The sequence below is a fragment of the Gracilinanus agilis genome, chromosome 2 (assembly GCF_016433145.1).
Source record: "Gracilinanus agilis isolate LMUSP501 chromosome 2, AgileGrace, whole genome shotgun sequence".
In the NCBI taxonomy this organism is placed as follows: domain Eukaryota; kingdom Metazoa; phylum Chordata; class Mammalia; order Didelphimorphia; family Didelphidae; genus Gracilinanus; species Gracilinanus agilis.
Window position 1 is genome coordinate 353,831,179 of NC_058131.1, and position 17,055 is coordinate 353,848,233.

The 17,055-nt window shown below is 37.0% G+C and overlaps 1 protein-coding gene across 1 annotated transcript in view; it reads left to right on the plus strand.

The window, feature by feature from the left end:
- The window catches only part of UIMC1 (ubiquitin interaction motif containing 1), a 95,847-nt gene extending 79,513 nt beyond the window's left edge, over positions 1 to 16,334 (plus strand). The window contains exons 9-13 of the mRNA XM_044659823.1: positions 9,518 to 9,596; positions 11,543 to 11,711; positions 12,846 to 12,909; positions 13,685 to 13,730; positions 15,152 to 16,334. Coding sequence (XP_044515758.1) covers positions 9,518 to 9,596; positions 11,543 to 11,711; positions 12,846 to 12,909; positions 13,685 to 13,730; positions 15,152 to 15,353 — 560 coding nt within the window. The 3' untranslated portion in view covers positions 15,354 to 16,334. The remainder of the gene's footprint in view (positions 1 to 9,517; positions 9,597 to 11,542; positions 11,712 to 12,845; positions 12,910 to 13,684; positions 13,731 to 15,151) is intronic.
- The last annotated feature ends 721 nt before the right edge of the window (positions 16,335 to 17,055 follow it).

The following is a 17,055-nucleotide window of genomic DNA, read 5'->3' on the forward strand; positions in this document are numbered from 1 at the left end:
AGTGGAAATGTGCGTTGGCCATGGGTGGGGGGAGAGCGGGGGCTGAAGGGGAAAGTAGGGGCATAAAGTATGTAAACAGGTTAAAAACAAATATTAATAAATGTCTAATAATAAAAAAAGATTATAGCAGGAAAAAAACTTATTATATATAATATATATATAATATAATTATATAAATATTTTTGTACAAGTAGATCCTTTCCCTCCTTCTAGATACAGAAGTGGTATTGTTAGATGAAAAGGTATATACAGTTTAATAGCCCTTTGGGCATAGTTCTAAATTGTCCTCCAGAATAGTTGGATCAGTTCACAAACCTCACCAACAGTGATTTAGTGTCCCAATTTTGCCACATCACCTCCAACATTTATCACTTTCTTTTACTATTATATTGGCTAATCTGATAGGTGTTAGATGGTACCTCAGAGTTATTTTAATTTGCATTTTTAATCAAGTGATTTAGAACATATTTTCATATGATTATTGATAACTTTGTTTTCTTCATCTGAAAACTGCTTGTTCATGTCCTTTGACCATTTGTCAATTAGGGAATAACTTGTATTCTTATAAATTTGACATAGTTCTCTACAGATTTGAGAAATTAGACTTTTATCAAAGAAATTTACATTGGTATTGTTTGTATGAAAAATTTAAATTTAATATGATCAAAAGTATTCATTTTATATCTTGTAATGCTTTCTGTCTCTTTTTGGTCACAAATTCTTCTCTTCTACATAGATATGCCAGGCAAACTATTCTATGTTCCCATCATTTACTTATAGTAGTATCATCATTTATGTCTAAATCATATACCCACTTTGACTTTATCTTGATATAGGGTGTGAGATACTGGTTAATACCTAGTTTCTGCTATACTGTTTTCCATTTTCCCCAGCAGGTTTTGTCAACAAAGTGAGTTCTTAACCCCAAAGCTGGGATCTTTGGGTTTAGCAAACACTAGATTGCTAAGGCCATTTACTCCTGTATTTTGTGTTATCTAAGCTATTCCATTGATTCACCATTCTATTTCTTAGCCAGTACCACACTGTTTTGACGATTACTACTTTAATAGTACAGTTTGAGATCTGGTATTGTTAGGCCACCTTCCTTTACATTTTTTTTCATTAATTCATTTGATAATCTTGATCTTTTGTTCTTTCAGATGAAGTTTGTTATTTCTTCTAGTTCTTTAAAATAATTATTTGGTAGTTTGATTGGTATGGCATTTAATAAATTAATTTAGGTAAAATTGTCATTTTTATTCTATTAGCTCAGCCTATTCATGAGCAATTAATATTTTTCTGATTATTTAGATTTGACTTTATTTGTGTGAAAAGAGTTCTGAATTATGTTCATATAATTCCTGTGTTTGTCTTGGCAGATATATTCCCATTTTTTTAATATCATCTGGAATTATCTAGCTATCATTTCTTAGTACTATCTAAAATCACATATTTAGCAGCATTAAGTTTTTATGGAAGACAGAAATTTCACTATTGGAATTCAGAAGTCACTGAGTTTACATTATGCAGATTTTAAAAATCTCTCTGTAGGGGGCAGCTGGGTAGCTCAGTGGAGTGAGAGCCAGGCCTAGAGACAGGAGGTCCTAGGTTCAAACCCGGCCTCAGCCACTTCCCAGCTGTGTGACCCTGGGCAAGTCACTTGACCCCCATTGCCCACCCTTACCAATCTTCCACCTATGAGACAATACACCGAAGTACAAGGGTAAAAAAAAAAAAAAAAAAAAGATAAAAAAAAAATCTCTCTGTGTCTTATCTTTAGGCTCTATCTCTCTACCTCAGTTTCCTGTGGCAGGTAGGATATGTTTTTTCTAACTTGCACATTTTCTAATTCTCTGATTACTTGGTAGTATTAATGATTTGGAAAGCGAATTCCCAAGTCTCTCTCAAAGAAAAGGAAGTAAGCATTGATAGTGCCTACTTACTGTGCTAGGCACTGTGCTAAGGGATTTACAAATATCTCATTTAAGCCTAATAACCCAAGAAGTTAGGTGATGTTATTTTCATTTTACAGTTGATGAAACTGAGGGACACAGAGATTAAGTGACTTATCCAGGGTCACAAAGCTATTATTTATCTGAGACGTGAATTGAACTCAAGTCTGAGTTTGGCTCAGCACTGTATGCCACCAGGGTCCCATTTCCATTCTGCCTTCACTCTCTGTTACCCCCGTCTTTCCAGAAAGGTAAAATGTCTGTTATTTTTGATTAATGCTTTTAAAAAAATGTTTTTAATGAAAGAAGATTCAGTGTCTGGTTTATTTGACTTCTCTTATAGAGGGGATACATCCCCCCAAATTATTGTTGAACATCAAATCATAAACCTTTTTCATAAGCCCCACAATGTTATATATAGCAAAAAGATGGCTGCACTTGCATGTTGGCTCTTCTGCTTCTGAGCATTTCTCTGACCTTCAAATTCTTCCTCTATAAAGTAGACAAGAATTGTTCTTGAACTGCCTACCTCACAGAGTGGTTGTTGAGGAAATAGTTTATAAACTGTAGATTGCTACGATGACTTTTAAACTGATTCTGCTGCATAATTCTAGCTGTGTCTTTTAAACCTAAAAAGAATGACTTTCTTTGAAAGTGTTTGATTAAACAGAAAGCTTTACAATTCAATAATTCCTTAGATTGCTTGGGACTTTTAAAGTTAGTTGGATTTTTCACATACTGACTCTTTCTTCATAGACCTTAAGAAGATCTGTAAGTATTTCTCAGCGATTAGATTTGTCTTTGCAGTAAGAATTGCTGAGTCCTTGCTGAAATTTGCATTGACACAGCTGACTTCAGGAACACTGTAGAGTAAGTGGAAGAGCAGAGCATTCGAAGTACATCACTTGAGAAGTCTTAATTCCTACATTCTGAGTGGGGTTAAAGGGTCTGGGAGCCTTTTTGTTCCTATTCAAATTCCTCTCCCACTTTCCAAACCCTCCAAAAGAAAGAAAAATCTATTCTGAAACTGTAGCAACCATGAAATGTACACAAACTATTCTTCCAAGAGTATATATATCATTAATGAAACTTTGAAACAGGCTTGAGAGGATGCACTATGTTTTTGTCTTTTTGGCTTGCTTATTCTTTTTTGGAGTGCTGACAAGTATATTCTCCTTTTTTGTGTGTGTTAAAAATCCACATTTCTCTGGAGAGGTAGTAATAAAATTTTGTGGATTGAGTTTAGGTGGTAATCTATTACTACTCACTAAAGAGGCAGAAAGCACTTCTTTCTGGGACTTTATGTAGATCAATCTTTCGAAACATTTAATTTAGGTTGATAGAATGATCTTTTGAGTCTAAATCTAGGAAACAGTATTTAGAGAAATCCAGAGTAAAGAGGATCTTCAGAAGTCATTTAATCTTATTTGAACCTCTAGAAGAGTCCCCCCCACATATTAATTCAAAGAAGTTCATTTCCCTTTTGAACAACACTGTTAGGAGGTTTTTGCTTTTCTACAGCCAAAATCTGCCTTTCTGCACAACTACCCATTGTTTCTTCTTTTGCCCTTTGGGGCCAAGGCAGAACAAGGCTGATCTTTTTATAGGCTCTTACCTCTAGAGGTAGGAAGAGTCATCTTAGGCCAAGCCCTTAATTTTACAGATGAGCAACCTCCCTCCTCCGGTTAAATTCTTAAAGTGCTAACTTTTTTTCTTCTCTAGACTCTAAATATCCCCAGTTCTTCCAGTTGTTCATGTCACTTATGGTTTTACGTTCTTTCACTCTCCTAATTGTATTCCAGTTTGTCAGTGTTCTTGCTAAAATATGACACCTTATAGCTGGAATAGAGTACTCTAGATTTGATCTGCCCAGGGCAGAACAGTGTGGAACTATTGTCACTTTATCTTTTGGATGATGTATTTTGTTAATGCATCTTAAGATTAAAAACTTCTCACCTTCATGTCATTTTCACATGTTGCCTATTCTTGTCTCTCCATCTATCTATTCTTGCTACTCACTCATCCCTTTAGTGGTTTTACCTGTAAATTTAGAAACACTTATGACAAGGCCATCCTCCAAATACTGTATCACTATTTTAACTTTACATTCTGTTATGAAGGGTTGTAGCCACATTTATAGACTGAAAAAAAAGGTCTGAATATTGATTTTTTTTCTAAACATTCCTCTGAAAATAGGCAGCAAAGAATGTTGGATTGGGAAACCTATGCCTTGAGTTCAAATCCCAGGTCTGTCACAACCTAGATTGATCTTGGCAAGTAACTTCCCATGTCTAGATCTCAGTTTCCTCATCTGTAAAATAAAGAAATTGAATTAGATAACCTTTAAAGTCTCTCCCAGCTTAAAATCTATTATCCTGTGATTTCTCTCTCAATTTAAGTAATTGATGATACTCCTGAAACCTCTTTGATTCCATATCTTTGTTGTTCAAACATATGCTTCCACTTTTTGATTGCCTGTCTGGTGAGGAGTAGGGGCATGGAAGCTAAGCTTCTGCTTTGTTTAGACTACGAATAACTCTTATAGATTGCTTAAATCACCTGTTTATCTCTATGTTCTGTATAAAAACCTATACTTATAGTTAAATGCTAAAAATTGTTAAACCTATTTTTTAAAACTGATGCCCAGCACAAATTTAGTGTAGTGAGTACTAATTCTGAACTACCTGTCATCAAGGTCAGGTTAAATCAAGATGCTTTCCAGAATGTCAAACTCTACTGGAGAGGGTTTCTGAGGAAAATTAGACTGCCAGTGGCAAGACTTCCCAGAGGACCACTTCTCCATTGTGGTGGTGATGGTATCAATATTGTTTCTATCATATTTGTCTCTTTGTGACTCCATTTGGGGTTTTCTTGGCAAAGATACTGTAGTGGTTTGCTATTTCCTTCTCCAACTTATCTGACAGATGAGGAAACTGAGGCAAATGGGGTTTAGTGGCCTGCCTGGGATCTTACAATTAGTAAGTGTCGGAGGCCATATTTGAACTCAGGTCTTCCTGACTTCATACTTAATACTCTATCCACTATACTACTAGCAGCCTATATTAAAATATAAATGCCCTTTGGGATAAACTGCTATGTTCTATTCACATTGCTATCCTCTTCTTTTGCTTTTTTTGTCCCTTGTCTTGTTGATAAAACTGTGAAATAAGGCAGCAGCAAAAGTTCTAATACTTTGTCCTCTTGGCTCACCAAACTCAGGAATGGCTGATAAGATCATTTAGGGATTTTTTTTTTAAAATTAGAAACCTAGATGTCTACCTATAAGCAGATTCCAAATGCTGATTTAGTAGTATTTATGAAGGCATTTATAATAGTTTTCATCATAAGATGAGAGTGAGCTTCCATGGGAAATCTAGATAAGTTACTACTACCCAGGATGCTCTACCTTGCAAGTTGCAATTAATATTAAACATTATCAACTAATAACCACTTACAATCATCTCCTATACATTCTTCCACTGTTTCTTGCACATTAGCTTGCCATATGAGTAAACACACATGGATATTTATTTAGTATTTTCTATATATAGTTCCATGGTTCCTGCAATATAGTTGTAGCTTAGACTGTACAGTTAAGATATAATTATACTCAGTTGTGAAATAGAAGTTAATAAGTGTTAAATTGAAATAGGAGTTCAGCAAAAAAGAGACCATAGGCTTAGATTTGGAAGTGACCTTAAAGTCCATCTTGTAGTAGATGTTAGAGGTTTTGAACCCAGGCCTCTGCCTTCAGAGTTATTTTTCTACTCACCATACTGTGAGTCATATCAGTGTAAGGTGGTGTGATTGGAGAAAGTTTCATATAGGAATTGTGGAACTTAAGCTGAGTCTTGAATGGGTAGAAATTGGGTGGGAAAAGAGTACATTCTAGGCTTATGTATTGGGGGAGAGGTGTACACAGTGCTGAGGTATACAAGAGAAGGTGTTTTATTCCTTTCAACCTGGAACAAAGTTGCTAGGACTAAAAAGGAGTAAATTCAGTGGAAGCCAAGAAATTCGATCCAAGTGCTAGGAAGTGTGTCTCTGTTGCCAAGGGTATAGGCTGCCAGGGAAAGGACTCCTCTGCAAGCAGAAGAAGATTGTAGGCTTAGAAGACAAAGTTCTATGAAGCAGCAGGATTGGCCTAAGAGTAATAATTAACAGTCACTACCACGGTTTTCTTCTTTTTTTTCTATCCAGGCAGAGCAATTCAGCAGAACTGAAGGTTTGGTCTACATGCTCTAACCCTGATACATTGTGTCTGTATCTTCCTCTATACCAGAGCCTGCATCATGATATCTAGTATAGCTTCTAGAACTAAGGAGACCCTTGTTTTCATAGAGTGCCACTGTGTTTTTCAAGCTTGTATTCCTTGTGGTGATATCTCGGAGAGTAGCAGTTAAATTTGGACTTAAAGTATCAGCCAGAATTTTGTTGACTATCTTAATATCTGACATCATTCACATGGTAGACTTGGTGCAGTGGGCAAATAGCAAATTTTTCCATTTCTTCCTGCAGATTGATTCCTGAATATTTCTTTAATGCTTCTGGTTGAAAACAGAATAGTTTTTTAATGCTTAGCATTAGCAGAATGTACAGTCTCAAAGGATTAATTTAAGCTAAATATTTGTCAGTCTTATGTCATCCTTTGGTCCAGTGGTGAAGTATGGCCAGAGGTTAATACAATTTTATTGTATTTGAAAATAATTGGTGCCCAAAGAATGTTGATGAATGGATCCATGTTAGCCTGAGTTAAAATTACTAGCTGTAGCTAGTAGATTTTATTCTTGACCTTGTCCTGTTTGGATTTTATCTATATTACTTAGATGAAGACATAGAAGCTTTTTTTTTTTTTTTATACTTCAGTGGATCCATCACCTTATGAGTATGTGTGTGCTTCTAACACCAGTTCAGGTAGCAGCTACTTCTTGCTTTTTCTTTCTTCTCGAACCCAGATGGCAAAAGTGTAGAAGCTAGTGGGTGGAACATGGTATGGAGAGGCAGATTTGGGCTCAATATAGATAAAAACACTTTTAAGTAATTACATTTGTCCAAAAGTAGAATGAACTGCCATAAAAGGTGGTGAGCCTCCATAACTAGATATTTTCACACAGATTAGATTAGCACTTGCCAGGAATTTTGTGAAGGGGATTCCTGTTGAGAAATTTATTTGATAGATGACCTCTGAATTACTATGATTTTTTTCTTCCACTTTTTCTGAAAATGAATAATATATGATAACTAATATTTACTATGCACCTACTATGCTCAACTTACTTGAGGCCTTCCTGTTTTTCTTTTAATATTTCATGGATAATCAGTGTAACATTCATTATTGTCCTTCACTCTTGACACATGACCAGCTTGCCTTCTTTTTTGGTAATGTATATTCTTTTGTCTTTTATGCCATTTCTTACACACAAGGTATATACACTTAAGATTTTGCTGCAACTGCTTATCCCATTGTTGTATATTTTTGTTATTCTTTTGTTTGACACAAACCGAGGGGAGGATAGCTAATGTTAAATGATAGAATTAAGATTTTAAATTATTTTAACAGGCTGGAATTCTGGGCCTTGAAATTTAGTTCAAGTTGAAATTTAACAATGGTAAATGTAAAGTCTTCAATTTAGGTTCAAAAAACCTAGTGCTTAAACACATTTTGGGAAATATTTAGCTCAGTGTGATGTGAACTAAAACGATAGTGAAGCTACTGTGGGCTTAGAACGCGTTAATAGAAGCCTAGAGCCCAAGGCAAGGAAAGTCATTATCTAATAGTGATCTGCACAGCTAAGATCAAATCCAGAATATTTCATTTTGTTTTGGTACCACATTATAAGAAGAACATTGGCAAATTGAATTATTCCTGAAGTAGGGCTACTGGCAAGGCTAAAGACCTAGAAACTCCATCACATGGACAGCAAATGAAAAAACTAGACAAGGAAAAATTTAGATGGCTATCTTCAGATATCTGATGAGCTGTCACAATGAAGAAGAAATATCATTCTTCTATATGACTCCAGTGGGATTCAGTTAGAATAGATTTGTGGGTTGGATAGAGGTAGTTTTCAACTTAATAGAAGGTAGAAGTTCCTAACACAACCGTCCAAAAATGGAATGAAATAGTAAGCTCCCCACCCATCACTAGATGTATCTGAGCATAGGCTCCCTAATCCACCCTCTTCCCCAGATGCATAATTTTGGTTTTGTCTTTGACTTTTCCTTCTCATATTCAAGTTACCAAGTCTTATTCATTTTAGCTCCAAGATAGATGTTGGAACATTTGTCCTCATCCTCTCCTCTTATGCCATTAACCTAGTAAAGGTGTGGAATATTATGTAACCCACTAACATGCCTTCTTGCTTCAACTTGTTACTCCTTTCAATCAGTCAAATCAGTCAGTCAAAGAAAGTCCTTAAACTTCTGTGTCAGGTACTGTGATATGACGGTGATTTTAAAAAATCATAAGCTGCCTTAGAAGGTGATAGGACCCTATTATTAGATATTTTCATGCAGAGATTGGACAAGCACTTGATATATAGTCAATGACATCTATGCAGAAGCCTTAGATGCTTCCCATTTCAACATTTAGGCTCTTTTATCAGGGCATTCAAGGTATTGTACATTTTGATGCCCCTGCCTCTACCTCACTCTCACCTTTCTAGCCTTATCTTATATTTTTTGCCTCCATGCTTCCTATATCAGCCAAACTGGAATCCCTCTTCCCTCAATACACACTCCACTTCTCTGTGTCTGTTTTTCTTATCACTGGAATGTCCTCTTACTCGTTCTTTGCCTCATGAATGTTTGCCCATCCTTTAAAACTCGTCTCAATTCCTCCATAAAACTTTCTATGACTCTTCTGGTCAGCATCTCTGTAATGTAGAAATGACCTAATATAGTGTCTTGTGATTTTCTGTGGTTATGTTGTATCTCTTTGCTGCTTCATGAGAACAGGGACTGACTTCTCTAAATTTAGTGTCTCCAGTAGCATCCAGAACAAGTCTTTGCAAACTGTAGATAATTAATGTCTATTGAATGAGTAAATGAAAAAAAATGCTAAAGTGCTCTCATTAGCCTGCATTGCAACATCTTAGTGGCATGGTGAGGGGAAGGGGGCAGGGGAAAGAGAGGAATAGTTAACTTTCAAACTATTTAAATTAACACCACTGTTTATTTTCCCTGGATCAGTCGACCCCAGGTGGGTTGTTATCAAAAAGACCTTTCTCAGAAGGGCTAGAATATCGGGTTGGCCCCTTGAGTAGATTGGTTTGACTCTTCATACCCCCAAAGTTAATGAATGGGAGGAAGGTTAGACTTTTCATAGGATCACATAGCCACCTCAATTTGTATGGTGCAGGTGTTATACTCCACATAGTAGAAATAGTGGCTTCGTGTACGGCATTCTTTCCTAGAGGAACAGAATTTGAATAGGGCCCCCTTATACAGAATTTTCTTCAAATTCTTTCTTGGGCATCTTGCAAAACATTCAGTGAAACACCATAGCATTGCAGGAAAAGGTGCAAAATCTCCTACAACCTAACAGTTTTCTTTTCTTTTGGAAGTGTTGACTCGGAAAAGGAAACTGGCCAAGAATAAGAGTGACAATAGGAGAGACACCCAGCCATCCCTAGACATTGACAAGTAAGTAGGTATGCTGCATTCTTGGCACTCTTGTTTTCTATAAAATAGCTTGTACTCAATGAAGAATCCAATTCCTATTTCTAACTGTGCTTCTGTAGTGTGTCAGTCACTGCATTCTTTGGAGAGTTGAAGTTCTTTTTCTTCATTCCAATTGGCATCTATATAGGTGGCCCCATTGCCCTTCTTCAGAACTCAAGAAAATACCAAAAAATCAGATTTAGGGGGAAAAAACTGCTACTCATTCACCTCACTCCTATATCACTTTTAGGCTCCTGTTTGCTGTGAGTTTATATTCATGTGAGGAGCCTCATGCTATCAGAAAAGTGTGGGCCATTTTCCCATTCTGGAGTTGAGAGCTGGGTTGCAAAAGATTGTACAGTGAAATAAATTGGACTAAAAACATCCTAAAGAAGGGGCTATTAGCAAATGGCCTTCCCTGGAAATAGTTGGGATATTACTAATGTTATCATAGTGGTTAATTAAAAGGCAAAAATATTTAGCATGAAGACACAAGTGTTAGATCTAAAGTCTCTGGTTCAGAGACTGATACACTGTGGTACAATCGAATATAATGGAGTTCTCTACTAGCAGCAATGTTAGGATCCAGAGCAAGGCTGAGGGCCTTATGAGAAAGAAAACTAGCTGCATTCAGAGGAAGAACTGTGGGAGGAGAAACACAGAAGAAAAACAACTGCTTGATCACATGGGCTGATGGGGATATTATTGGGGATGTAGACACTAAACGATAACTCTAGTCCAACTATCAATAATATGAAATTAGGTCTTGATCAATGATACATGTAAAACCCAGTGGAATTATGCATCAGCTAAGGGGTGGGATTAGGGGGTTTGAGGGAGAGGGAAAGAACATGAAACATGTAACTATGGGGAAATATTCAAAATTTAAATTAAAAAAAAATAAAATAAAGTCTCTGGAACAGAACAAACTCTTCTTAAGGGCCTGCACTTGGAAGATACTGTGCAATGGACAGGTAATTGAGTATCTGTCCTTCTTAAAAACATATTCAAAGAAGGGAGTCCACAAACTGCTTTAGTAACATTTCTCTACTATATCTCAGTTACTTATTACTATATAATAAGTGACTAGAACACAAGTGACTAGAAAGAAAAATTCATAGCATTAGGCCCAAGAGAGGCTTTATTTAGAATTATTTGGCACCATACTGTTTAACAGCATTGTTAAATGTGGATTTTCTTCTTAGCTTCCAAGAAACAAGACCCTTATTCCTTTAGCTTTAATATGATGTTTTCCCCATACACGGTTTCCCTCCTTGATGCCCTGGTTAGATTATTTTATGGGCTCAGCTTTCTCCTCAGTCTCTAGCCTTAACTACTCTCAAAGCTGCAGGCAGTTAGAATAAGACAGAAAGAAACAAATATATGGTAGATATTAAAATTATGTAGAGCTTTCCATCTGAACTAGGAGTTTGGGGGAACTTCTTAGTTGATGATGCAGGTTGTGAAATGAAGTAAGCACATAGAGTTGATTTACTAATCAGAAGAGTACATCCACCCCCAGTAAAATGTCGTCTTGATTTAATGTGCTTGCTCCTTTTTTTGTCGAAATTTTAACTCTCTTTTGAAAAAAACATAACACTTAATTTCAGCAGAGTTTGACAGAATGTTTTATGTCTGAAGAGCAATCAGCATTGTTTGAGATAGTTAGAAGAGCTGATTTCATTACCATCCCACTGCTGCAGCAGCAGGGTACAGAGGAACAGCCAGGGAAAACTGCTAATCACTCAGTCCTTTTGATTGGCGTCGGGTTAGTTTTATTGGTGATCCTGCTGAGCAAATCTGCATTGCTAGACATGTCTTCTCTGTGGAATAACTTGGAGAAGTAAAAACACCATTTGAGACATAGCCAAGAGCTCAGAGGCACAACAGAATACTAAAACTGCTTTTCTTTTCTCCTGGTTGGATAGGATTGAGAAATGTTACCTCTGCAAATCCCTGGTTCCTTTCAAAGAGTATCCAAGTCATGTAGACTTCTGCCTTCAGATTGCAACAGATGATCAAGGAAACAAACTGGAAAGAGACAATGGACGACCTTCAGATTCTGAAGGAAAAAGTGAGAGGCAGAAGAACACAAAGGTATGTGCTGGGTTAGGTGAGGTCAGGGTTTACTTTATCATTATACCTGTGCATTCTTTTTGGTTAAGGCCATATTGTGTTGTTTTTTTATCTTGGAACCATCTGTCTTGATTTCTAGTTAGAGCACTAAAACATACAGAAGAGTCAGAGTACCTGAGAAGAAAAGAGAGATACCCAAGTGAGGATCCAGTCCTCAGTGCTGATGCTTCTGAACTATCAGATGGTTGGGTCTTGACTGGGAATTGGGAAGAGTGTGCAGATAGTCATGATTAAAGATTAGATGATAGACCTTTTTCCAGATTCTAGATTCTAATTGAGAATACCATCTTAGAGCAAAGAGCAAAATGTGGGCATCTATCTAGCATGTGAGGTAAAAGACACCCTTTAAGAAAGTCACTGCATGAAGATGTGTTGTATGCCAGGGTCTAAAGGAGAATTCCCATTCTGTGGGGCTGATTAGTTCTTTTGGCTTCAAGGTGTGCATTTACTACCTTGAACTTAGGATCTTAACCTCCCAAGTCTTCTATAGACCTGATGCTCTTTGAGATAGTCATGTTGGGCTAGTTCTGTACAAATTTTCAACTCTGGTCATTGACAGTGAATGGATGACTGCCAATCTGAATAGGATCTCTGACCTTGGAAAATATTTTGCTTGACTCAGCTGTGTTCTAATCATCCCTGCTTGCGATGCCATATATATATACACACACACATACATACATACATACATATATATTTGTTAAAAGGAAAGCAATTATATGCTTTACCTTTAAGGTAAATTGTCCTGATTTTTATTTCGGTGTAATGCCTTAATTTAAATAATTGGAGTCAGATTATAGGTCAATCTTTTGAATCTATTTTCTATTTTATTTTTTTAAATCTGCTTTCTTCACAATTCATTACTTTATATTCTTTGAATATTTTATACTTGTCATTCTTACAACATCGATTGTTTGCCTTCTTATTTTTGTGCTCCCATTTGCTAGAAAGCAAAATGTTATTCCTGGAACTGTCCCACAGTTTTTTCTACCTTCAGAGAAAAGTGTGATCTGAGTTAACAGGGTCATATTTTAGGAACTGAGTAGCATTGTGACTTATTCTGCAAGAATGTGACTTCTGTCTTTTCTGTCATAGGAAGGAGATAAGAATGGAGGCCGACTCCTCAGCTTGTTGGAGCAATCTGAAAATAAGTCTGCAGGTGAGCATAGAGCCACTTTCACTAAAGAAGCCCAAACTGTTTTCTTATAAAGACTATGAGATTGAAGCCCTAGCCATTCCTCAGAGTTATGTAGGTGACAGTTTGGCCCAGACACTTAAACCTTTAGGCTCATTCCAAATTAAGAGTAGTGTAGAGGAAAGAAAACTAGATTCAGACTTGGAATTCTCATTTCTAAATTCCAGTTGAATTGCTTCTCCAGTTTCTTTTGTGAAATGATGGTTCAGACTTGATCTTTGAGTTCTGTTCCAAAGCTCAGATATTACCCTAAGGAAGGCAGCTCTATCTCCTTCTCTGCTATTTCATTTTCAACTCTTTAGTGGGGTTAGCAAAACCTTGTAAACTTGAGTAAGCACTTTTCTGGAATGTATGGGAAAGATATGTACACTTTTTTCCACACAAACTGTAGGGGAAACTTGGCATTCAAACATTCTGATTGATTCTCATAATGCCTTGTGCTCAGTTTATATATGTCCTGGTAGATATTAGATCAGAGCCCTAATCTAATCTTACTAGGAAGTTTTCTCATAGAGGATACAGGTGGCCAAGGAGTTTTTGATCAAATATCAATATATACTGAATCATCCAGTTTCTCTGGGTGCTTCACCTAATTTATTTCTACCCACCAAATATGAAATCAGATGCAAGTACTTCTAACTTATTGGAGAAATACAGAATAGAGTATTTAACATTGAATTTTGTGATCTGAAGCATAGTTTGGTAGAAAATCCAAGTTCTTTTTTTCCTCTCGTCACAGACATTGATATGAAGACAGAGGTGGCATCAGAAGGAGAAGCTTTCAGGTGAATGCAAGACTGCTTTAGAACTTTGAGACCATGGGAAATACAGACCTGGTTACGCTGTTTATTTGATATAACATCTTTCTACTTATACACATTGGTAATGGAGAAAGCACCACAGAGCTGGACGTGTCTTTGTGGTTCAAGTGGGTCTGGTACAGAGTTCATAATCCAAACAAAACAGATATTACGTAAAAGTAGAGAAAGATTTAAAGTGTAGCCTTAGACTTTTGACTATGGGTTAGCAGAGCTTGGGAATTTGGGTCAAAAGGAGATGTAGCTTTGAGAGACCTGAAGTCTGAGATTCATATAGTGCAGTGATTCCCAAAGTGAGCACTACCGCCCCCTGGTGGGTGCTGCAGCGATGGGGGGGGCGGTGATGGCCACAGGTGCATTTATCTTTCCTATTAATTGCTATTAAAATTTTAAAAAAATTAATTTCCAGGGGGCTAAGTAATATTTTTTCTGGAAGGGGGGCGGTAGGCCAAAAAAGTTTGGGAACCACTGATATAGTGGATCCTTAGATGTGACATTTGTTGAACAATTGTTTATCAAATACCTGTCTGTGCAGAGTGTTGTGCTTGATCCTGGGGAGATAATAAAGCTTAGATAAGATCCATCAATCTTCTTGTGAAGCTTACATTCTAGGAAGGGAATAAGAGAGAAACATGTATAACTATAACATATAGTGTTCCATGATAACTACATTAGAGAATTTCAAGTAAAATGCTCTGCAAAGTCATTGAGAAAAAGTCATTAACTTTAGGGAATAAGGTTTTATGGAGGGGGTGGCATTTGAGTTGTATTTTAAAGGATAGAGAAAAATAGATCCAGTGAAGAGAGGAGAGTGAGGGCATGTCAGGCAGGGAGAACAGTGTGAGCAAAGGCAAGATAATGGGCAGCCTCAGTGGGCAAGTGTCAGGTGCTATTCTGTGGTGGCATCAATGCCTATCTTTGGAGACTTTCTTTAGAAAATGGGGGGCTCCTACTTAATTTGCTTTCTAAATATATGGATTGACATTTGGAACTTTTTTATCTATCCAAAGGCAGAGCATGACAGCTTAGGCTTCCTTTTCCTGATTCTCTGAATAGTCATTGTAGAAAGGAAAAGCAGGCATCAACTCCACATCATAAGTAGATACTAGAGGAAATATTTACAAAATATACCTGTGTCATGCATGTCTTGAAGGTGCCCAGTATTTATTTCTGAAGAAGCTTTTAAGATACTCCTTATATAAAGTTATTTTACAAGTTAACTTGAGTTAACTAGTCTTATGAGCATGTATCATAAGCCTCAGGACTAATACAGAAAAAGGATTTCTAAAACTTAGTTGGCCACGAAATTGGGATGGAGATCAGCTGAGAAAATCTGCTGATGATTCTTTGGACTCCTTTGAATTTGTTCATTTCCCTCTTCTTATCAGGTATCCCCATTCAGAAATGGAGAATGCAGATTGTAGCAGAAGAGTCCAGAGCTCCTTTAATTTGAATGACTCTCCCATCAAGTCTTTTGTTTCTATTTCGGAAGCCAAGGATTGCCTGGTGGACTTTAAAAAACAACTTTCCGTCCGACCTGGCAGTCGGAAACGGACCAAAGCAAACAGAGGAAAAAGGAGAAAAACTTGAGCTTCTTGCAATGGAAGATTGACAGATCCCTGTAAAAAATATGTGGCTGGACTTCTTTCTATAGCCCCACTACAATTCTTTCTCTACTTACTGGTCTCGGTCAGGCCATACCTTTGTCATTACCAGCACAACTATTCAAATCTTTTAAAAAATGTTTTCTATGATCTGTATACGGAAACAATGTATAGAATTTGTGTTTTCTAATTGCTTGTTTGAAATTGCTTATAGTTAAAAGAAAATTGAAATATATTTATGTATGTTTCTATGAAACTGAAGCAATAAGGTTTTCCTTTCCTTCCTTTGTTTATGGTTCCTGATGTTAGACATACTAGTTTTAGAGAAAAGGAATCACAGATCACGTATTTCAGAATTGAATGCATCATTGGCTGTGGCTTGTCACCAATATTCTTGATCTTAGGTCAGTTAGTGTGCATTGTACATTCCAAAACAGTCTCCATAGTTACTCCCTTGAACTTTTCAGGCCTCTCTTTCCTCTGAGCTTTATTCCTAAGAAGCTTCATCCATCTGAAGTATTCTGCCATCTACTTGCTTCCTCAACAGTCCTAACACCAGGTAGAATTCTAGATGGCCATTCCTAGCAGTATTTTTCCATTAAGTAAGAATGTTCTGAAATCAGTTATTTGTTCAACCTCACAGGGCTCTTGTTATGTATAGTCATTTTCTCTTCACACACTAGCCAGTGGGAATGTCTGTCAATCAGTTGGAAATGAACTTGACTCTGCTTAGTATTAGCCAGAGTTTTACAGAGGCAGCAGAGAGTGTCTCTGATTTGCTCATGTCGAGTTGTACCACTGGTGCTTCCAATATTTAGAGCAGAAATGTGGCCCAAACTTCATCCCGTATCCTAGCAGAATTTTTGCTTCTAAGGATGATAAAAGCATAATGCAATAGGAAAAAAAAAGTTCAAGGTATAGGAGAGAGGAGGCCAAGGATAATGGGGAGAGCACTCCTTGACCTTGGAGTCAGGGGACCTAGATTTGAATCCTGGTTCTGCTTGTTGCCTCAGGTGTACTTAGGAAAGTTACTAACTTTAGGCTTCGCTTTTAATGTGAGGAGATTGGACTATCTGATCTCTTCAGTTCCTAAATTCTATGATTCTTCTGTAAGATTCTGTTGATAAAAGATGCAGATGGTAAGAGACATTGACAAGGAACTAAGTTTGATCAAAGCCTTTTTGAATATACACCAGAAAGATAAAAGGAGGTAGCAGCTTTGACTAGGGAAGCCTCAAGCAAGCTCAGTTTCTTCTGACTTCTACTTTGGAAGTCCAGAATTTTTGTTTTTTAAGAACTGGAGTGTAACATTTGTCTAGGGTTTCCAAAGGCACCTGGATATAAAAGGCATAATTCAGGTCTAAGTTCTGGCTGAAACTGTCGTCATAATATTTTCTCCAGGGCTGGTGGAATGCTACTATATAGTTGTCACTGTCTTGGAAGAAGATGGGAAAGAAGGAACCTGTCCCTTTTTGGTGAAAGAAGGCAAGATTATAGAGCATCCTAAATGTTTGCTACTGTTACTCTTGCTCCTTCCAAACTATTCCCTCACCTGTCCAAAAAGGAGCAGTCTGACATTGACACTACTTTGCTGGGGGATGACATGACCTGTGCCAGACAGTCATTCTATACTCATGAGAGGGAGATCCTCTTTATTTCTGCTCTTCAGTGCTGGGGAAAATGCTGCA